The sequence below is a fragment of the Anopheles moucheti genome, chromosome 3 (genome assembly GCF_943734755.1).
Source record: "Anopheles moucheti chromosome 3, idAnoMoucSN_F20_07, whole genome shotgun sequence".
Lineage (NCBI taxonomy): Eukaryota > Metazoa > Arthropoda > Insecta > Diptera > Culicidae > Anopheles > Anopheles moucheti.
The window spans coordinates 23,825,907-23,848,961 of NC_069141.1; the positions used below are offsets into that span (position 1 = coordinate 23,825,907).

The window sequence follows — 23,055 nt, forward strand, 5'->3', positions numbered from 1 at the left end:
AAATCACTGCCTCGATGGGTTGGAGTCTTACCCTGGCAGCTCAATTGCAGGTTCACATGCCACGGTAAGAGGAAAACAAATGCACGAAATACACAAGCGTACAAACAAGGAATGAGGAAAAAGCGCACCACCGTTATCAAACGTTTGCTAATCGTTAACAGTAAGTGTTAATGTCCGTCTGAAAGGCTAAGATGCTATTAAAACGGTTCATTCGATTGTGGAACTATGTCGATAGTAGGCATGGGTGAGCGTTTTTCTCAGCTTTCTTGAGTGTGATTGAAAAAAAAAAGACGAAAACACGGCCCACTAATCTATAATTCGTTTTGTTCCATTCGCGTCAACGGTCGCTTTCTCTTTTCTAGCGAGCTTTAGCCATTACACCCATCAAAACTTATTCAAACGAGTTTATCGTACGTTACGATGGATTCGAAAAGTCGTCAAAATCAATACACAAACCACCCGTTTAACGAGGGCCGTATTACTGATGCGATTTAAGCGAAAGTAATGAGCTGTTAATAATGTAAAATCGAAATTCAATACGCTCGGGTGTGCACGCTCCCAGGTCAATAAAATTCAAACCGGTGTGAAAATGAATTTTAAACGATTACTGCAACCGTTGCCGTGCGCTAATAGAAGGGAACAAAAAAACACACACACACTTCGAACCAAACATTTCGCCAAGCCAACGGCGAACCTACGGTATATCACCGAAGCGGCAATCGGTCCCAATAACACGTGGAATGTTTATGTTTCATTATCGTCCCCGTGTCGGTAAAGATCAAATTCCATTATTTTCTTAACCTCGAGGTGTATGGGACGAGGAAAACAGTGCAGTGCTGGCAAGGATAACATTAAACAGCCTTTTATGGGTTTTTTTTTTGCAAAGCGGCTGTCACACGTTTGATTTAACGGCGGGAAACTGCTATTGTGACAGGTTGTTATCACTGGTTCTAATCGTATTAAATCACACATCCATTATTCAACTGTTGCAAGAGATTCATTTTGAATTACTAAACTCTACCAATTCAACTTGAGTAAAACACAGTAATAACCTTTACCATATTCAAAAATTGTACAGAGTGAAGGTAAGTGTTTTTAATTTAAATTTTTCTAATAAAAAAATCAGAAAGCTTTAAAAAAACATCACGTCTGAGATGTCTGAGTTGAGTAAATGTGAAATTAAAGCCTCATATCAACAATTTTAACCATAACCGTAACATCTACTTATGGCACTCTGAATTAATTAAATCTGAATCTGAAAATTAAACATTAACTTAGAATTAATAAGAAACCTCCACTGGTCTCAAAAAAAAAGCATATAACATAGCAAGTAGTGAATAACAATTCAAAAGAGTTGGGAAAAAAGAAATCGCACCCATTTTGCTTTATCTTCTTTGGAACACACGTGCTCGTGAAGAACAAAACCTGCCTGAGACGCAACGTCGTATGCGTATATGTAATTAATTATGTTAATTTGAGCAAATTATGAAAGGCTCTCGGTATCTCAGTCGCATTCGTAAGGTGATGTTAATTGTATGGCCCAAGGTTATCGTTCTGCAACATAAAAGTATTCCAAAGAACTTGGTATAGTTTTGGACATATTTTTCTTTTATAAATCAATAATTATCTCAAAATTAGTTAATTTCAGAAATTGCGGTCAGCAACGTCGGTCTAGACGATATTTTACTAAATGTGATTGTACTACTCCTTGAGAGAGTTTCTTAAGTTTGTAATTGATATATAGAACTCCAGCCATGGCGGGGAATAATCTTCAAAAAGTAGCATATTGAGAAAAAAAACCTAGAGAAACTAGTGACGAATTCTTTATTCTTCTGTCACAATAAATCCAAATAAACTATTTTTCATTTGTTCTTAATGTTTATCACTTCATGTCTTAGTTTGATTCTACACAATATTCACGGTTTTACTATAAAATTCTTACGATATAATTGAATTTTTCCTTGATATTGTGGTCGTCTGTAAAAGTTCGAGTCAGGAATCGGCAGAATCTTCATTTAACTGGCTATGATCTTACACGAAAGGCTTCTGAATTCACCGAAGAAAAGAAAGAAAAAAACTCTACAATTACCGTGCACCGAAATCAATTCCAATTAAGCTCCACATCAGTATGTTTCATTAAATATTTACAACAAATATTTGCATGTTAAACTTTTCATGGTGAGCTGTAAAGTTGATTGCCATTTTCACTTACAGTTGTGCAAAGCACCAGTTTACTTTATTTTACCACGCACAGAAGGCAACGCTCACTGCAATGAGAATAGTTAACAATTTCACCAAAAAACGACAAAAACCAACAACCACAAAACTCATTACGCTCCCGTAACGGCATCGCGCTGCATCATTAAACGATGTGCGCTACAAGCGTCTCGAAGCAGGAGGCGAACCGTGCCGTGGGATGTGTAAATAGTTCCCCAATTCCCTTTGATGTTTTGCGTAAAATGAGCGAAATGATAAGAAACGATCCTGTCGGCCCATCGCATGCATTTTACAGGGAAGCAAACGTTCCCCAAGGGATGGATACTGTTGTTACCCGGCTGCTCGTAAACGGTCGGTACGGTACCGGGGAAAATTGTAAAGCGGCAAGACGTTTCATCTTTAACGAGCTCTGCTAGCATTTTCAATTATAGGTGATAAAAGTATTTCACCTAAATTATGCACGGGTTTGTTTGACTGTTTCAAAGCTTTAAGAGCTATTCCTTTTATTTTGCTGGTACACCTGACTCGCCTGACAATGGGAAATACCACCATCAAAGGTAGCCACGAAACCGAAGCGCAAATTCCTCACATTTCCCACACAAATAGACCAGTTTTCAATTAAAATTATTGCATGCCCTCATCAGCACCGGAAACATGTGCCACAACGCTGAGCTCATCTCATAATGTCGTTATCCCGAGTACATTTGTCCCTCAGCCCCGCTTTTAAATCACATAAAATGTTCTTCCTGCTCGCACACAAGGTGCAACTTGTGCAATGAAGCGCGAATAATCGCGCGATGGAAAAGTGAGGTTATAATTCAATAACACTGCACAAGTTGCAGTTCGCGCTCGCTGCGGCTTCAGTTTTCGAAATCATAATTAAATCTAACGATAGCTATTAGCGGCGTACGCCATTCGGGGTTTTGCGTTGGATTTTGGTTGGGAACTTCTCGTCGTCGGGGACTTTCAGGGCAATTTTCCACTTGACACTCGGTACACAATTGTGCGGACTTCACAATAGGTTTTTTTGTTGGATGGATGGTGGATTGGTTATTTCAGTCCGATGCAGACCATTGTTGAATGCGCTTAATTGCTGGCATAAATTTTAATCTGCTATCGAGTTGGTTGTTTAAAGCTGGTCGTTTTGTTTTTATGCACGATAATAACTCGCCAGCATGTCAACTCTCATCGCTTCCGTTCTGCTATAGGCATGCATTTATCATACTTATCAGCACAGGAAAGGTGTGCAAATGTGTGAGTGTGCGTGTACGACTGTCACCCCACAGGACGATGCATTCCTACAGCTGCGAAAACCAAAGGCAATAAATTATCGACCATAAAGCACGCGTTGCGTGCCATCGATGAAGCATGCTGGTGCGATGTTTGATGATGTCACGTTTATGCGCTTATGCGTTGATCAGGAACTTTTCCCCCCGTACCGTTCCGTTTGAAAAGAAAAACCGCAAACATTCGACGCATCACGGGCAGCAAGTGCACGTCGCTCGTAGGTTGGTCACGAGTGTGCCCTGGCCCACCATTAACCCTTGGGTGGAGTTACGTGCTTTAAACCTCCATTTTTTGTTTGATGTATCGCAATTCATCATTATTTTATTATTGAAATTGAAGCGTGTCGTTTCTGTTAATATAGATGCTTTATTATTTCTTAATATAGGCGCTTTAGTGCTATAGTACTTTTTATAACAAACTTATTGTTTTATAAACTTTTTACCAATAACTCTTCAACTCTCCCAGCACTAGGTCAGAAATGTGTATAACAAAAAGGATTCCGATAACGCTAAAATGTGCTGATGATATCAGTCTGTCATCGCGCCACAACTCACCGTCGCTTTGCAACATTACCGTTGATGGCACAACGATGATGATGCATCTCGGTGATGCATCTCGTGCTTGCAGGTTTTGCGCAACATACTGAAAATTTAATCAATGTCATTTACTAACCCTTCGCTAGCCACAAAACACCTCCCGTTCCCGGTGAGGAACGAACCGAATATCCGAGCCATGGCTACGCACATCCTTTCGGTTCCGGCAACTGTTGGGCGGTAAGTGTAAACAGGTGGCTGTCAGCATAGTTCCGATGTTTGCGAAATCTCTATTCTCCTGCTTTCTGGGCAGCAAATGGTCGCGTATCGCACGGTCATGATCGTAGGTCAATAAATTAGCACGAATGGGGCATGAAGGTATGACAAGGCGTCGGAGATAGTTGAAAGCATTGACTTGTTTCGTAGCAGTAGCATCTATGATTCAACATCCGGGGTGATATAAGTATCCGGAGCATTCTTCGGCGTTAAGGAAATGGACACTATAAAGTTTTTCCAACTTTCAAGACATCACTCAAATTAACTATTCGAGCAAGCTTTTGCCATGTTGCAATATTCATCGCACATTTTACTGCGTGTGACTCGTTTAAAACTACATTTAAAGCAAAAATGCCACAACATCCTAAGCGAGTCAGACACTCCACTACTTCGCGATAGAACAAGCAATCTTCTTCCTTCATCAGCGTTCATGACCATCCACGACGTCGTACTAAATCGCGTAAATTGTTCTTATAAAACTTTCATCAACTCGATCAACTATCAACACCGAAACAAAGTCTGCCCAAACTTTTCCGCTTGCTGCTGCAATGACCGAACCCGGCGTTGGTTTTAATGAAAATCATTACTGTACACAGAATTTGAGGGGAGAAATTAACAAACTTATGCCCAGCGCCAGCCCAGCCAAGGTGCTGCGAACGCTGGTGCAAACGGAGGCATCTATGAAACGAGAACCACTGCAACCGACTCACTCGGTGAGGGATGAGATTTTTCGGTCATACCGTTTGTCCCCAGCTGGTGTGATAAAAAAGGCACATCCGTTAGTTGCATGCTAGTGATGGCCAACTCACCAATCCACTCAGATGCTGGCGATGAAACAGTTGTGAAATTAACACCGGATTGTTTTGGAACACTTCGTACTGTTCCGGACTACTGCGAACACTACAGTCGGTTTCGGAATGTTACAACCCACATCGACTATTTGCGAAAAAATACCAGTTTTTTTTAAGTTTTGCAGAAACTTATTTCTTTTTTCGTAAATTTATCAGTTTGTACGACAAAAATGGATGTTAACCAGGTCTACAGGAACTTTCCCAAAGGCGGTTTGTAATTTTTCTCCGAATGCTTGAGGCGATTATAGACGGAACTTTCCAACGAGTAGCAATTTTTTTGGGTTTTCCGCAAATTTCCCGGAGATTTCCAGCATTTCTCTCAGGATATTCAGAATTTAGAAAAATCATTCTTGAGAATTATCATGGGTTATGGAACAGTATCCAACAATTTCTCAGAATTTTTTGATGCGATTTTTCAAACTTTTGCTTGGGGTTTCATAGATTCTTGTCAACAATATTGCAAGGCATTTTTCCAACCTTTCCTACGAGTTTTTCGTGGGTTTTCTACAGATTTCTAGGTATTTTGTCACAGATATACTGGCATGTTTAATCCAGAATCAACTTACCTCCTCCTCACATCGTCAATTCTCGTTTAATTTAAAATCTAATTATCCAGGAACCTTCTCCGGAGTGTCGTAAAGTTCACGATCCATCCGACTCCGGCAACCCATCACTAGTTCCTCAAAGCCACCACAAGCACCCCATTCACTCACCGTAGGGAAAAGCCCCAGTAAGTACATTAACGATAAACAGGAAAAATGGTTAAAATCAAGCCTTTAAAGCAAAACCCACGACTAGCCACCAAGTTCAAGTGTTGTGCTGTGGGACCTATAATTTGTCCCTCCAGGTTGCAGTTCTGCAAGATCTGCAATCAAAGGTAGCTTACTGCACAGAAGGGGCACATTTGGTGCCGGTGGATAAAGCGTGGGACGCCTGCGAGACGATAAAACCTTGTGCATAATGCCACCGGGAGGGAAGTTCCGACAGCAGTAACGAGTCGACTTCAGGTTGCTGGAGTTTCCTGCCCGGTTTCCTGGTGTGGAAAAGCAAAGCCTGCGGTGACAGGAAGTGGAGTAACAATCTAATGTCCTGAGCTCTCGCCCAAATCTTATTATTCTACCTGTGTGCGCACGTGTTTTGTGCATGTATGTGTGGCAGCGGGTGTTTGGGCGGGAGGAAAAGGTTATTTGGGAAAACTTTTTCCATCTGGCTGTTGGCTTACTTACCACTCGCGTACGGTTTTGCCGTGCCGTGTCGCTACTGCGAGTTTGTCGCTTCTGTATGCGGTGTCTGTGTCCAGCGGTTCCGTGTGTATGGCTTTCGGCCACAATGCCGTTTCACACGCTGCTCGATGTTCACCGTTTTCCGTCTTTTTCCACGGTAAAATTTCCAATCAACGGTACAGGCACTACGGAGCGCACCTGCTGACAGTTTTCCACAATCACTGTTTCGTAAGAAAATTGATGTTAATGTGCACTTCGGGGTGGGAACGAATGCAGCCGTTCGTAAAGCGGGGAATATTATTACTTTGTTGTGCTAATGGTTGTTTCACGTATTCGTACTGTTCCTCAACGTTCATATGCATGAAAACCCAGAATTGGATTGTGTCGTGATATGTAGCCGTTTTGTTTGTTTTTTTTTTATTTAAAGAGACAAACCATGACAAGGTAACAATAATTTATATCGCTTCAAAAAAAAGACAGAGTGGATGGAAGAGGACTTAGGTTGAAGTAGCTGCTGCATATTTAATGATTTGATTTAAATCACCAAAGAATGTCCCTGTTCATCCTCACAACACACGAAGCAAACGCTCGTCCTTCCTTCGCTCCTTAATTCAAGCCCAATTTAAATCACGAAGGAATAGGGTTATAAATTTTCAATTTTCCCTTCGCCCAAAGGGCAAACTCTTTCCTACACCTTCACCAAAAATGAGAAAAATCCCAAGCTCACACGCACACAGCTGCCGATGGAATACCAACAGTAAAAAAAAAACGTGGCACAAACCTTCGTTCGTAATTTATTCTCCATTGGCTTTTAAGCTTCCGTTTACCGGGGTGTGAATAGAAAAAGTAATGCAAACCCGGGACCGGGGAGCACAGGGGAAAATTTACTCCGACGGTGATTTGCCGATATCTCGGACCAAGCTCTTCTTTTTTTGTACTTTTATTTTCCGGGGAGATGCTGAGGCGAAGCTGTAGTAAAAAAAATCTCCAATACTACTACCGTTTGTTCTTCCAACAAAAAAAGAAAACACACACACTTGGGCTGAAGGACTAAATCCTACTCATACAAACGAAATAGGGGGAAAGTGACGAGAAATAAAGCCACAAACGGAATATAATACACCAGCCAGAGCACGGTCACCCGATGCTTACCACTCAGGGGCTCTTGGCCGATGACGATCAAATTTTCATCCGAAATTTGACCGAAAGCTCCACCGAAGCTTGCTACTCGATTGTGACCTTGCCCACGGCCACGTCTTCAAGGAGATGCCGAGATGGGACGTGTGATGTGCTAGTGTGCCTCGTAGTGTTGACAACGATTGCCATCAGATTTCGTTAGCACCACCAACGCCAATGCCGCGAGCTGATGAACGCTCAACTTGATGGTGAAAGCACGAAAGCAGTCTTAAACGCCCGACGGGCGTAGCGCTTGTTTTAGAGGAATGGTTCAAGCCGAGATTGGTGTATCAGTAGCATTGTTTTTGTCCATCCACCGTCGGTGAGTCGCACATTACGAGGGTTACTTTTACGCGACGTGGAAGTGTGGCTATGAAACCCGGAGCACACGTAGAAGGACACAGTGAAGGAGGGAGAAGTGAGAAAAGAAAGCACGCCATGTACGCTATGGTGGCTACTCATTCGTGACGTCGTACATCTTCTTCCATCGACGGTGAGGGGGGATTGTGCGTGACCCTTGCCATTTCTGTCAGAAGCAGGCGACAAACCCAGAACAGGCCCCGGCTCTGCATACAAAATGCGACAAAAATGTTTGCTTCTTACGAAAGCTTTTCACGTACCGTACGTACGTATCGTTAAAATATTGCATTACATCAAGTGCAGTGAAGAATAGTTGAGCTTGAAAAGCTTTAATTTTAAAAACAAAACAAGATGCAGGAAGTTTCAACCATTGTGCCTTGAAAGGTTGAATTTGAATTGAATTGAATTGAATTGAAAGGTTACAGTCTAACAGAAAATAGAGCCATTATTTGCACATCTCCGTTTAATTCAATCGCCCCAGATGAATTACTAACACAGGAAAGGACATAGAAGAAAATGGCAAAATAAGATAGAAGCCTGAAACAGCCGCTCGGACGATAAGCGTTTACATCCACTGTGGTAAAATAAGTTTATTTTAATTAACTCCTTCCGTCCAATCGGCACGAATGGAACCAACAACAAAAACAGGCGGACAAGAAGAGACAGTCGCCTGAGTCGCCGAGGGATGAAAGGTTTGCTAGCAGGGACGCAGGATAGGATGGAATTTAATCTTTGTACGGTATGCGCGGCACAGGCGACAAAAATGCGTCACGAAACGCAACGCCACAGGACGAACGGAGACAAAACCTTTAAAAAACGTCCCGTCAATGAGACGTCAACCTTACAGCATCCTTTAACAGCTCCAGTGTAGTGTAGTCCTTTGCGTGACCTGTACGCGTGCTAACGCGCCACGTGAGATTTTGCGCTACGCAGCAAAACACTATGCTAGTGTCGCTGATAAAAGCTCCCATTTTGCTCGTTCGTCCATTTTTTTTTTGCTGCCGCTACCTTATAGTAAATTTTGCACACAAAAACAAACGCCACAACCACTGTTCCACACCGTCCGGAAGGCACCGAAACATACTTCACTTGAAACGTACCAGCAAAAGTGTTATTAGTCGTCTCTTGTTTCAAGGGACTTAGGGTTTTAGACAATACAACAGAAAAAAATACCAATCAACACAACTACAAGGATACACACAAACGCACATGATAATATGTGTACAACGGGTTCCTTTTTGTTTGTTTATTACTTTTATTGTTTTTTTTTCTGCATCCATTTTGGGGCCAATATACGATTATATACACTACGATGGCGTACACGATTTCGAACGCCAACCTCTTTGAATCCTTATGGTGTACGCGCACGCACACATTCCCATCTCCTGTTTCCATTCGTACACAAATACACAATACACACACACAAAGCTGTGACGGAGGTACACGTTTTTTGACAGCCAGTCCTGCTGCTACCAGGCCTGGCAAACCACGGAAAATGGCGCGCACATTGGTACGGGCGCACATACACACACACATACACGGCTGGCATATCGTCCTCAGCCGCCCCAGGCCCGTTCCGTTGCGCAGTTTTGGTCCACGCGCGTAAATGATACAATTTATGGTAAACGCTATGCTGGGAATAGAGAGTCGCACACAAAGTCGCACCGTTTCACCTTTAGTGCCGTTGCACCGTTTCTTCTTTTTGATTGTATTACACGGGTACTACTGACGCTTTATTCTTACTGAGCTTCCTTGAGCTTTTATTCTTAAAAAAAGGTTACTTTTAACACTCTGCGTATTCAAAACATACCCAACTGGCACGAAATAGTGCTTGATATTCCGTTGTTTTGCGACCAGTTCCGCTCACTTGCGAGGCCGAACGCGTTCTACCGATGGTGCTCGGATCAGCAAGGACCTTTTATCCTTCCGTTGGGATCGCCATCCGTCGTACAAGGTTCGGGTTACAGTCGGGATATGCCCGAGAGCATCTGGCTGTGCGTCGTCCAGTTGTGCAAGAGCGATTCACTTTCGTTTTGCTTTCCGGGCAAGCTGCTCTTTAGCCGTAACGCCATGTGACGGAGTGGCATTTCGTGAGAGTTCATTTGACCTCTACAGCAAATTTTGTTGCCATACTCTCTTGCACCAGATTTTTTGTATTTTGTTTGTGGCTATTCTTTTCCTCGCGAGTATTGTACCGTTTCCAAAGATACAAGTTATAGTAATTTTAAATCAAATAACATAACCATGAAATTGTAATAGAAGCAAAGCCTTTTTGCAACAGTGTCAGCATCCCGAATGGAGACGCCTGGTGGCTCACAATTATAACTGCAAAAAATATATATTAATCTAACACCTACAGTTAATTGAATGAATAATGAAATATTGAGTGCAATTATAGTGCATCTATAATTTTCGTACATCACAAAAATGAAGAAGCAAACAGCAATAAATTTCAATCGTGTTTTATTCAGCTTTTAATTATTAACTCTTATTCCTTTCTATACGCCGTGGACTTCAAACTGAAAGTATCTACAACTGGTTGTACAATTACCAGCCTTACGCTAAGCCTATATTTTAAGATGCCATCAAACGGAATCCACCAATCGAGAGACGAATGGGTAAAAGCTAACAACCAAAATACACACACACGAAAATTAGGTTGAACTGAGGTGGTAAAACAACAAACAACTGTATCAATCAAACCCATTAAACCCTACATAAACAATTCCAGCACTACGAACCCATTTACAGGTGAAGCGATTCTGGCGCAGAGTTCTATTTCTAAGTTCATACATTTCCTTCTAAGCCGTCAGCTACATTTGCGAATTTCATCATATAGTTAATGCTCTTTTTTCACATGCGACGTGTTGCCGTGGCGGTTTGTGTGCAGTACAATTGCGTTTAAACGTGTTTACAGTTAATGGTTTTGTGAACAACAATCGTAAATTCAACATTTCCTATGAAGGATAAATACAAGGATAAACTTACGCACACTGACACAAGTTCTTTTTTGCACCGTGTCGCCTAATAATGGTAGCTTATAATAAGTGTATTGGAACTGGATCCACAGCGAATAATCATCACCCAACATTTTTGCAGTTCTATTCGACGACTTTACGCAACTAACAACTGAGAAATTAGCGTTCGATTTTTGTTATGAATTCAATTTTCTGTCTAATTTTTTTTGTATCTGGTTCTGCGACTTAGATCACCACTGTTAAGCTATTTAGGTGCTTATTTACTGTTCTATCTCTTGCTACTATCGTACCGTTGCTACATCCTACATTCTGCTTTTGGGATTATCTTAATCTACTACCTGCTGGGAAACAACCCGAGTAGGCGGCTTTAATCCAAATCGATTCTAGAATCGTTCAGCACTCCGGTCGTAAACTTGGATTGTTTCATACTACGCAACGACTCTACCAGATCTTCCATCGTAATGGCGGGCGTACTGAACTCTACTGTACCATTCTGTGCCACCCCATTACACTCACCGTTCGACAATGAACCACCGGCAGTTCCGTTTGTCACCGCAAGGACCGCGGCCTTGCTTTTCATCACTTTGCGTACCCGATGGACTGACGCGTTACGACAGATTTCCTTCAAATCCGAACCGGAGTATCCGGCGGTCACGCGCGCAAGCTGCACATAATCCACGTCAGGTGCAACCTTTTCGTTTTGCAAGATAAGCCGTAGAATTTTCAGCCGCTGTTCTTCGGTCGGTAGACTAATATGAAATTGGGATGGCATTCGGCGCAGAATGGCTTTGTCAAGATCCTGCGGACGATTGGTGGCACCCATCACGATGATGGTTGATTCGGAATCGGTGTTGAGTCCGTCCCAAAGCATCATGAACTGTGTTTTCATCATGGCGGTCGCTTCGTGATCGGAAGAGTTTCTCGCTCGCAGGAACGAATCGATCTCATCGATGAAGATGATGCACGGTTCAATTTTAACCGCCAGTGTAAACACAGCTGAAGCCAGCTTCTGCGATTCACCGTACCACTTGTCCGTCAGCATCGCAACGTCGAGATTTATAAAACGCATACCAGCTTCCTTTGCTGTTGCCTTGGCGATCAGAGTTTTACCACAACCTGCGCTCAAAGCATCAAGCATGATTAATAAATATTAAATTGTCATTTTTTCCTAAGCTTACCAGGTGGACCGTAAAGAAGCACACCCTTCGGAGGCTGATAGAGTGCCGATCCGGCAAACATATCACGATGGCACACTGGAAACACGAGACTTTCCTTTATTTCCTGGCACACATCATCAAGCCCGGCAATACTGTCCCAACTCTCGGCAATGTTTTCTGGCACTACCAAATGTGATGCAATGACCATTTCATACTCGTTCAAGTTTTGTAATGCCGATTTTTTCATACTAGGAGCCAACCTAAAATTGTAGAAATATAAAATTATTGGAAACCAAGAAATAAACTAACAATCCGTTGATCCGTTACTGATAAATAAATAAAAATATGTTAATTCATGCATTGCAGCAAAAACGCGAGCAGAATAGCAGGCTTGCGGTCGTCTACATCGTGAACCATGTGCACTCTGCTCTTAGCCCTTTGCACGAGTTATATAACGGCGCAAGGCTGCGCCAAACCCACCATTAAACCCACAGGTAAAAATAACCACCCTGATGTCGGTATTCTAAAGTCCTTCATTCATCCGAACTATGGCCAACATTAGGTAGAGACAGGCGCCACAACAAAAGCTGAATCGACAATTCAATCGAATGCGACCTGTGTACGGCGGACCGGCGGACTTTGTACCACTTACTTCCTCAGAATGTCCTCCGCGTGTTCGATGGCTTTCTTTTTGCTCTTGTTGGAAGGATCCAGATTGCGAATCAACCATTTCGCCGAGTAGTACGTGACGATTGATAGCAGCGAAATACGTAGAACGAATTGTACCACTTCGTTGCGTGTTAAATTCACTCCGGACATGGTTACAAGTGTTGCGTACTGGTGGTGGCGCCTTCCGAAGATCGTTTTTGTCGCAATCCGTGACAACCTGCACTGCAATCCGGTCGAAACGTTCGCCGGAGCTCGAAAAAAGATCCGTAACCAGTGACAAAATGGATTTTCCTTGCGTTTATGTCTGCTACGATATTTTTCGCTTCACACCTGAATAATTTTACTGTTTTTCTTCTATTGTCTCGTGCAAGAATTCTTTGTTGCTGTCAAAGAAAAGCATGAAGTGTGAAGGGCGTGTAGAATCTCGACTTCAGTACTTGTCCTTGGGCTTAGCGAGAGTTTACACTGCTCCCATTTGAAAATGGAAATGCTTTGAGCAACAGACATTTTCGTGGGTTTAAAAATACACATCATACTTTTCGAACAAATATACTACATACAAAACTTTACTCTCGATTACATTTTGGAACGCAAATTCGATTCAATACGACCAATTTGATGCAATTACGAAATATGCTATTTTTGTCGAATTGCCCTAGGAACGTGTAAATACTGCTTAATTGCATTTGTTCTCGCGCACACAAATGCGCGCCAACACGTGACATCTGTCATACGGTTTGTAACGAAGGGACGAGCGAAAGCAAAACTAAAACATAACGGAAACAAACAATTGCATTATTCGTGCAGGCAATCAACAAAATATCTTGAAAAATTACTTTTTGCTTTATTTCCTAATTTCCATTCGTCGCGAGGGTTATAAAATCCCACCAAAGCACAACTCACCGATTTCTTATCAATTGTCATGCCCATCCCTACACACGCGGCTGTTCGAAGTCAGCTTTTGACAGTTCACAATCGAAACAAAACCCTCAAGCCGCGTGTTTTCTCTGAATTCCGTCGCAGATTTATTTCGTGTGCCAGACAGTGAATAAAATAGGTAATTTCGCTTGCATAGGCTTCTTTCGCCCAAAGGCGGTATTGTATAGGTAAAACTAAGTTTAGAAATTACACGCCGTTAGCGCAAAAAGTGCTAGGAGTCTGCATCCGAGTCGCGGCGAGCACATTTTTTCGAGGCGGCTCCAAACACTTCCTGCTAGCGCTGCGGAATTAATCGAACCCGGCCGAAAGGGAAAATTGGCGGCCCTGCGGAGGAAGGTTACCCACCGCAGTCCTTTGTTTACAAACAATTAAGTCGGCTACAATAAACAATTCGGTAAGTAAATATTGCAACGTGAAAACGCGTGCAAATGGAGCGTCCGGTACTTGAGCACTCGAGTGCACGCGTATTGCGGTGAAGGTCTTCCCATTCCGGTACCAGTCGTTGCCATACGCGTGTGTTTGCTTCTGTGCCGTTGCTGTGCCGTTGCTTCTGACGCGAAACGTGAAAGTTCTTGTACAATGTGTGCTGTTCTTGTTCTTTGCAGTGTGTACCACTCAATCACCAGTTTGACCAGCCGGTCAGACTAGACAGTGAATCGGAGGAGACGTTAATTAGCGACAACATACATTGGCGATACGTCGTAGCGAAAGCATGAAGTACATACTCGTGACGGGTGGCGTGATCAGCGGCGTCGGCAAAGGAGTTATCGCCAGCTCGTTCGGAACATTGCTGAACGCGTGTGGCATACCGATAACATCGATCAAGATCGATCCTTACATTAACATCGATGCTGGAACGTTTTCACCCTACGAGCACGGTAAGAAATGAAGTCCTGAAAAAGCGTATCGTTAATATCGAAACGTCAACTAACACATTCGTTAGCCTCGAAGAAAGAAAAGAACCGAGTACACTCACTAACAAAAGCGCGCGCGAGACACATACGATGTGGAAAAGGGTTCGTTTATTTTTAAACCTTTACCTGAACTTGACCGCAGCGGTAACATTTTGTTTGCGCCCAGATTGGGACGATGAGGAACAATCAGAAAAAGACAAACAATATGTATGTGCCACAATGGCGGATGGTGTACTGATGCACAATTACCCCGCATCTGTGACGTAGACTATTCGCATTATAAGTTGGCAAATATTCATCCCATTCCCATATCTCTTTCGCAGGAGAGGTGTTCGTGCTTGACGATGGCAGTGAGGTGGATTTGGATCTCGGCAACTACGAGAGGTTTTTAGATGTTGTCCTACACAAAGATAATAATATTACCACCGGCAAGGTGTACAAAATGGTGATCGATAAGGAACGCATCGGAATGTATCTTGGAAAAACTGTGCAAGGTAGTAAAAGAGAATGTAGCCTCCATTTGTATTTGTTGTCACTTAATTGTTCGTCTTTTGTCTTCGTAGTGGTGCCGCACATAACAGACGCGATACAGGAATGGGTCGAACGAGTTGCAGTTACGCCAGTAAAGGATGATATAGTACCGGAAGTTTGCATTATCGAGCTGGGCGGAACGATTGGTGATATCGAAGGGATGCCGTTCGTCGAAGCCTTCCGTCAGTTCCAGTTTCGCGTGAAGAAGGAAAACTTTTGCGTCGCACACGTTTCGCTTGTGCCACTGCCCCGTGCTACGGGTGAACCGAAAACCAAACCAACGCAAGCGAGCGTTCGTGAATTGCGTGGTTTCGGTTTAAGTCCGGATATGATAGTGTGCCGGTCGGAGAATCCCATCGGCGATGAGGTGAAGGACAAGATCAGCAACTTTTGTCACGTTTCACCGAATCAGGTGATCTGCATACACGATCTGTCGTCGATCTATCACGTGCCGTTGCTAATGGAGCAGTCGGGTGTGATCGACATACTGAAGGAGCGTCTTCACCTGAACCTGCCCACTCCAAGACCGGCAAATTTCATGCAATCTTGGCGCGATCTTGCGGAACGGGTGGATAACGTGTACAAGAAGGTGAACATAGCGCTTGTCGGCAAGTACACCAAGTTACAAGATTCGTATGCATCCGTGATAAAATCGCTTCTGCACGCATCCATCGCGGCCGGTTATAAGTTGAATCTGACGTTTATCGATTCGTCTAACTTGGAGCGGTGTACTAAAATGGAAAATCCAAACCTTTACTACGATGCGTGGCATGATTTGACCAACAGCCAGTAAGTTGCGAACGTTGTTCGTTGGGTTCATGGTTGATTAATAAGCTTGTATCTTTCCAGCGGTATTGTAGTGCCGGGTGGATTCGGTTCCCGTGGCATTGAAGGAAAAATCCGTGCCTGTCAGTGGGCGCGCGAAAATGGTAAACCAATGCTTGGCATCTGTCTAGGGTTGCAAGCCGCCGTCATTGAATATGCGCGCAATGTATTAAAATTGGTGGTGAGTGTCATTTTGAATCATGTCTGATCCAGTGTTTGGAGAATCTATTAAGAAGATTAATGAATCTTTATGATACGATTTACTCTTCGCTGGAACCTACAAATATCTGAAACATATTGCTAAACACATTGTATTAATCCCATTTTTGTAAAGGACGCACATTCAACCGAGTGTGACGATACAACCCCCAACCCGCTAGTGATTGATATGCCCGAACACCATACTGGCATACTGGGAGGAACCATGCGACTTGGCAAGCGCACAACCATTTTCCGGGGCGACAGCAAAATACGTTAGTGGCTCCTCAGTACATTATCCATACTAGTGTCAGCACGTTGTGTTAATCCATTTTCTGCCTTTTAGGCCAGCTGTATAACAACAAGGAACAAATTGAGGAGCGCCACCGTCACCGGTATGAGGTTAATCCAAAGTACGTTGAGCAGCTGCAATCACACGGTATGCGCTTTGTCGGTACCGATTCGGAAAAGGAACGCATGGAAATCATGGAGCTGGAAGATCACGTCTACTACGTAGCAACCCAGTTCCATCCGGAGTATCTGTCGCGTCCATTAAAACCCTCGCCACCGTTCCTTGGACTGATTCTTGCATCGGTAGGCAAGCTAGCATCCTATCTGGAGGATGGAGCAAAATTGCTTCATCAGCGGTGCAACGCCGCCAACCCATCGATGGCGGTTCGCGACAATTCGACTGATAATGATCTCCAGCAGATCCGAGAACGAGCCAATGGGGTACAGCATAAGGCCAATGCAGCGGCCACCGTTGCTAGCCCGTCCAATGTTACACACATGAACGGCGATGCCAAGCTGAACGGTGTGTACGAAAATGGAACGGATTAAATATGGGTAAGTGGTTCCTTCGTAATAGAATGTAAATATCCTAAGAAAAGTAATATGTTTCAAAGACGGGAAAGTGGGATAAACAATTCTTCCAACACAATTGTAGGCATTGCAGAACTTGCAGGCTAAAGGAGGCTTTCAAGCCAGAGTTTAAAGTTTTGAGGAACGAACTATTTTCAACATCGTATTAGGCATTCTTAACAGATTCAAAAGTTTTACAAAGAAATTAAATTTCTATCGCTGCATTGCAAACTACACACAAACAATCGAAAATTTATAAAATTTAACAAATATTCAAGCGAAAGTAGTTGAAATATGGAACTGATTAATGATTTGCCTACACAGACTTTGAGTCTTTCGATCGGCATTACCCGCTTAAAATAGAATTAGTTTTTTTTTCTATTCAAACTTTTCTTATGTTCTTCATTAAAAGCATCATCGAGTATACTTACAAAAATGAAACTTTAATATAATAAAGAAAGAACAAAATGAGAAAGGAATATTTTTAAAAGAAGCTAACGATGATGATAGGAAATTGTGATTCACAATGCAAAACTTTCATGAAGGAATTGATGGTCGGCAGAGATTTATGGTGTACAGCGGATGAAATTGGTAATGATGGTGGAAGAAATGCGAGCACTTCCGTTCTTTAAAATTGTTTAAAATCTCATGTATTAGATTATCTTGCCTTTTGCCATAATACAACCGAAAAAAGTTTTCTTGTTCATCGAACTTAACAGTTGGGCTATTACCATACAACGTCTTGCTTCGTCGACGCTTCCTAGCTATGCAGGAAATTTACATATTTTACTTTTGCTTGTAAAGTTTTGAGCAGAGATGAATAGTTCAGCAGGAAAGATCGTTATCGTACTGTACAGCATGGGTGTCGAAAGTGCATCTTACTTCATAACTTTTGTGGCTTAGTCTACAACATATCAAAACTTTATCTCAAAACAATATAGTATGAAAAATGTTTCAATTAATTTGGTTCGTCTGCCTAAAACTGGTTCATGTTAATTCGCTGTAAAGCGAACCGCAGCGATAAGTATATAAAATTCAACCTTCAAAGATGATTTACGCTTGACATCCCTACTGTACAGCATAGATTTACACTTTCTCCACGCTGTAATCTTTCATATACAGGCAGTCCCCGAGATACGCTATAATTTCGACCAATTTAAAAGGAGAAAAATTGTTAGTTTTTGTGCTATAAACTAGCTTATCTATTAAATTTCCAAAACTCGCGTACCTCGGAGACTGCCTGTATAAAACAATAAAACTTAGTTTTAAATCATAAAGCCATTTATAAAACAAGCGTCCATAATTTACCCGGTTTTCAAGTTGTTTCTTTCTAGTTCGGTTTTGGTCAAATCGCACGAAAATGTTTGATTTCTTTCCTGATTAAGACATTATGATTCGTATGATCGTATGAATCGATTCGTATGAAAACATAACGAGCAAAAACTCGCGAACTAGATTGCCTTTTCTTAAAAATTGTGAACCATAGGTAAAAGCGAAATAGATAATCTTAAGAATGAAATACATCAGTTGCACACATAAACAATCTTGAACAGAAGTTTCCCTTTTTCGTATCGTGTTTGCTTGAATATAGTTTTAATAAATAACAGCCAGTAGACGTACTTTCTGTTCTGTTCTGTAAACGACTTGCCCATACAGCGTTATCCGAACCGGGGCATTTTCTGGTGAGCTTTTAAACAAATGTTCTTAAATCGTCTGATGTCTTTCACACGGCCTACTACTGATCATTGCAGATTGGCGAATCTAGAGTATGGATCATTGCCATTGTAATTAAGACTCGGTTGAGATTGGAAAGAAGATCATGGCATCTCAAGTACCTTGTTGCTGTTGAATACTTCTCAAATCTGAATTATGTTAAAACAATACAAAATGGTTTTGGTTCTAGTAACGCTTTAGCAGTTAAATTTATTGTTTTCTTTTATATCATTAATCCTTACCAACTAAACAGAACATTGGGATTTCTGCGCATGTGTTCCTGTGTGTATGTATCCATCTGTAGTGTGTATGTGTGTGTGTGGTTGGTGTATGTGTATTGTGTAGTACGTGTTAATTTTGTCCATTATTACATGCAACAAATATGTATAACGATGAGGCGATCTTATATCGTTTACATTATTATGACGTTTACACAACCTACGACTATAATAAGTTACGCTAGCGGAGATAGTTTTTTTTTCGTTTTGTCTGCTTTGTGCCAATAGTCAAGCCATCCTGCACCGATAGCTGGCGCTTCCCCATACAGTTTCACTTCCAACCAGTGAAAGGAGAACCAGGGTGGAGAGATCAGTGTGGATTAGAATGAAATGGCTCCTGGCATACGGAGATAGTGGTGTGAGCGCTGTACGTTGATGTTTGACTAATAATTATCGCCAGGAAACGTACGATATACAAACGAAACGGAGCAGCATTCCGGAAACAAGGTTCGAAATTCCATTCTCTCATAATTTGCCAAACCCAACTCGGGGTGATCCTTACCGCTATCTAAGAACGATGGCAAAAGGATACCTTGACGAGTCTGAGCACACGAGAGTTTGTGAAAATCGAAATTCAGTAGAAAAGTTGCTGCTTTCGTCTCGTTTCGTAACCGAACCGCTTCCTTTCGATATGCACCCACATCCTTCTCTCAATCCTCGCAAGCGTTATGTATTACAGCACGCAGCGGTTGTCTTCGCTGTCTCCGCTCCACACTACAGCACCGTTATATGAGGAATTTAATCCTTGGTCTGCATGTACTTGATCAGATCGACGACGCGGTTCGAGTAGCCGTACTCGTTGTCGTACCAGGAGATCAGCTTGACGAACGTGTCGCTCAGCTGGATGCCAGCCTTGGCATCAAAGATGGACGAGTGGCAGTCACCGACAAAGTCCGTCGATACGACCTCCTCATCGGTGTAGTCCAGGATGCCCTTCATCGGTCCGTTGGCGGCTTCCTTCACCTTCTGCTTAATCTGATCGTACGTGGCCGGCTTGGACAGGCGCACCGTCAGATCAACGACGGATACGTTCGGGGTCGGCACACGGAATGCCATACCGGTCAGCTTGCCGTTCAGGGCCGGGATGACCTTACCGACAGCCTTGGCGGCGCCAGTAGCGGCCGGAATGATGTTCTGGGCGGCACCACGGCCATCACGCCACAGCTTACCGGACGGGCCGTCCACGGTCTTCTGGGTGGCAGTGGTGGCATGCACGGTCGTCATCAGACCCTCCAGGATGCCGAAGTTATCGTTGATGACTTTAGCCAGCGGGGCCAGGCAGTTGGTCGTGCAGGACGCGTTCGACACAACCTTCATCGATGGTTCGTACGCATCCAGGTTGACGCCCACGACGAACATCGGCGCGTCGGCGGACGGGGCCGAGATGATGACCTTCTTGGCACCACCCTCCAGATGGGCCGAAGCCTTGTCGGTCGTGGTGAACACACCGGTCGACTCAACGACGTACTCGGCACCGGCCTTACCCCACGGGATGGCCTTCGGGTCACGCTCCTGGAAGACGGCAATCTTCTGACCGTTCACGACCAGAAAACCGTCCTGGGCGGACACTTCACCCTTGAAGCGACCGTGCGTCGAATCGTACTTGAACAGGTACACCATGTAGTCAACACCGATGAAGGGATCGTTGATCGCCACCACCTGGGCACCCTTGGCAATGGAGGCGCGCAGCACCAGACGACCAATACGGCCAAATCCGTTAATTCCGATCTTCGACATGTTGCTCTTGGGGGTGTTTTGGTAAAACGACTTGATTCACGAACGAACGACGAACTGTTGTTGTAAGAGAAGAGAAGGGAATGAGTTATTATTTTTATTGAGTTTTGAGATGATAAGTAACCGGGAAGTGGTTTAATCCATGTGGTTTTCAGTGTTATTGCGGTTTTATTTATCTAAGTTTCAAATGAACTTAAGGATGCTCTTTTCATGCACCGGTTTAATCTCTGGTCAGTTTTGGTTTGTCTAATAATGGAATCAAAACACAGAACAGAGCTCATTTTACACGAGTGTGACATCGTGCGATTACACAACTCGCGGAAAAGGAAATGTTTTCGAGCCACGAGCTTAGCAGTTGTGTGTACCACAGGATCGCGGATAAAAATAGAAGCATAGCCAGGTTTGCTGGGGGAGAGAGATGTCAATGATACAGGGAAACACTTTACTAAGCAGTCTAATCAAACCATTCATTGGATGCTTGGAAAAATCTATCGAAGTAGCGGGCAATCGTAACCACCCCCTGTTTAAAATTAACGATCGTAGCAGGCCAACACAGTCAGCCAGTGTGAGAGTCCTCGAACGCCATTGCATAAATGTGCACTAGAATTACGTCACAGCGTGTATAGGGTATTGTGTGATCCATGGTTATTATTTAATTGCAATATTCTTCTCACTTTTCAGTTAAAGCATGTCCTGGGTCTGAAAAATTTTCCATTCGAAAAAAAAGAAGTAGAAATATAAGCTTCGAGTTCACAAACACACATCATCTGAACCGTGATGCACGAGAGAAGCCGGTAGAAACAAATGAAAGATTCCACACGCACACACGCGTGCATCACATCATTCGGATCACCACTACCGAGATGGCCGTGTGCACACTACGCGCGCGTCCACCAGCGAAGGTCGTTTAGAGGTCAGATGGAAAAATTGCTCTTGCAGCAAACCCCTTTTGCCGGTTCTGCCGGAAAGGCACCCTGTGCTTATCAATAGGAAATTTGTTAGAGTAAGATTATCAATTGATAAGCTGAGCTCTATAAAACAACTTCTGGTGTTGCTTTCCAACGCTCGCAACAAGGTAAAACGATACGGCAAAGGGGCTGTAGTGATTCGAGATTGTGTAATACAATCAATAAAACATCGCCATACAATACACACACACACATGGGAGGTCATTAGGTTAAAATGATAATGCCGCAGCTCGTAAAAAAGATGGATGGTCCATTCTATAAGTGAAAGCGTAAGTGCAAACAACGCCATTAATTGATCGAGCGGAACTGCCATTTTCCTGTTCTTATCAGCATCCATTACAAGTGCGTAAGTTCTCTATCCCGGCAGTAACTTATTCACTAAACTGTGAGCGCTTTTATTCACAATTTTGCTTATTATTTTTAGCACAAGAGAACCTCGCCCCATTCACGACAAGCAGATTAATTGGAAGCTTCCAGAACGGTTTATCCCATATACGAGGGTGGTAGGAAATTGGGGAAGAAGCATCAGCCGAAGCGTTTGCTTTGAAATTATGGCGAAAATGACCACCAACAGCTCGATTTACTCACAACAGCACGGCGGTAAGTAGAAAAAACACACTTTTCTTCCGCTAATTTCACTTTTCTTCAGCCTATAGCAATTATCGATCAAAGATGGCTCCGCTTTTTTTTTGCAACACTCTATCACCGTTTTGTTGGAATGCGTAGGATGCTTTTATGCAGAGGGTCGACGAATAGTTCTCGTCGCCTGCTCCAAAACTCTACGCCCGGTTTCCTCTGGATCCACGTAGGATTACTCACCGTTGAGGCCTGTTAGCTCCCGAGAAGGTTGAGGCGCGTGTTCACACGTCGGCTTTTGAAAACTGAGTGTCGTGCCGAGCGTTCGATCCGCGGAGAGTTGTACGGAAAACAAGGTCCAATCAAGGGCAAACGGAGCCCTTGCTGGTGGTAGTATCATCTCTACGTGTAGCCGCGCGTATGCTGGTCATGCGCATCTCATGCTTGCCATGTGCATGTGGCGCGAGTTTTTTTTTGGTCGCTTCGATGTATTATGCTATCGAGGAACAAAACTTCCCCGTTACTTCACTGCGTATCCATACGACCGGCAAACTCACACAGCGATCTGCGGATAAATGCGATCGCGCAACCATGAGCCAGAAATGCGGTTTGTTTTTAATTCTTTTCGCTTCTTGGCAAGCATAATTTTTGGCTACATACACTTTGATTTGTTTGGGGTCATACGCGGTTCAATTGCACCACCCTTGCATTTGCATGAATTACATCCTTTGTCAGAGTTTACAAACAAAAGCCCTCCCAGCATAAGGAGGACACATATGTTTGCATGACGT

At 43.2% G+C, this 23,055-nt stretch overlaps 3 protein-coding genes and 1 long non-coding RNA gene across 5 annotated transcripts in view; 1 reads left to right on the forward strand and 3 right to left on the reverse strand.

Annotated features, from left to right (window-relative positions):
- LOC128304886 (uncharacterized) overlaps window positions 1-9,809 on the reverse strand; it is a 28,700-nt gene extending 18,891 nt beyond the window's left edge. Inside the window, exons 1-2 of the long non-coding RNA XR_008287438.1 lie at window positions 9,734-9,809; window positions 6,391-6,608 (exon numbers count right to left, since the gene is read on the reverse strand). This is a non-coding gene — a long non-coding RNA (uncharacterized LOC128304886). The remainder of the gene's footprint in view (window positions 1-6,390; window positions 6,609-9,733) is intronic.
- A 566-nt stretch (window positions 9,810-10,375) lies between these two features.
- Window positions 10,376-13,083, reverse strand: LOC128301606 (outer mitochondrial transmembrane helix translocase-like). Of its 2 annotated transcripts, XM_053038175.1 has the most exons (4): window positions 12,711-13,083; window positions 12,080-12,318; window positions 11,436-12,017; window positions 10,376-11,384 (listed from the first exon to the last, which is right to left on the reverse strand). In XM_053038175.1, exons 1-4 carry the CDS (start codon window positions 12,875-12,877, stop codon window positions 11,269-11,271), a joined length of 1,104 nt encoding a protein of 367 aa, XP_052894135.1. In that variant the 5' UTR covers window positions 12,878-13,083; the 3' UTR covers window positions 10,376-11,268. The 2 variants fall into 2 exon arrangements, with proteins under 2 accessions (XP_052894135.1, XP_052894134.1); XM_053038174.1 differs by having other exon boundaries at window positions 10,376-12,017.
- Window positions 13,084-13,491: 408 nt separating this feature from the next.
- Window positions 13,492-18,558, forward strand: LOC128300210 (CTP synthase). The gene is made up of 7 exons (XM_053036195.1): window positions 13,492-14,060; window positions 14,272-14,544; window positions 14,904-15,074; window positions 15,144-15,900; window positions 15,961-16,117; window positions 16,271-16,409; window positions 16,481-18,558. Exons 2-7 carry the CDS (start codon window positions 14,379-14,381, stop codon window positions 16,972-16,974), a joined length of 1,884 nt encoding a protein of 627 aa, XP_052892155.1. The 5' UTR covers window positions 13,492-14,060; window positions 14,272-14,378; the 3' UTR covers window positions 16,975-18,558.
- Window positions 18,559-19,119: 561 nt separating this feature from the next.
- LOC128304565 (glyceraldehyde-3-phosphate dehydrogenase 2) lies at window positions 19,120-22,593 on the reverse strand. The gene is made up of 2 exons (XM_053041763.1): window positions 22,508-22,593; window positions 19,120-20,777 (listed from the first exon to the last, which is right to left on the reverse strand). The coding sequence occupies exon 2, from the start codon at window positions 20,721-20,723 to the stop codon at window positions 19,725-19,727; it is 999 nt and encodes a 332-aa protein (XP_052897723.1). The 5' UTR covers window positions 20,724-20,777; window positions 22,508-22,593; the 3' UTR covers window positions 19,120-19,724.
- Window positions 22,594-23,055: the final 462 nt, after the last annotated feature.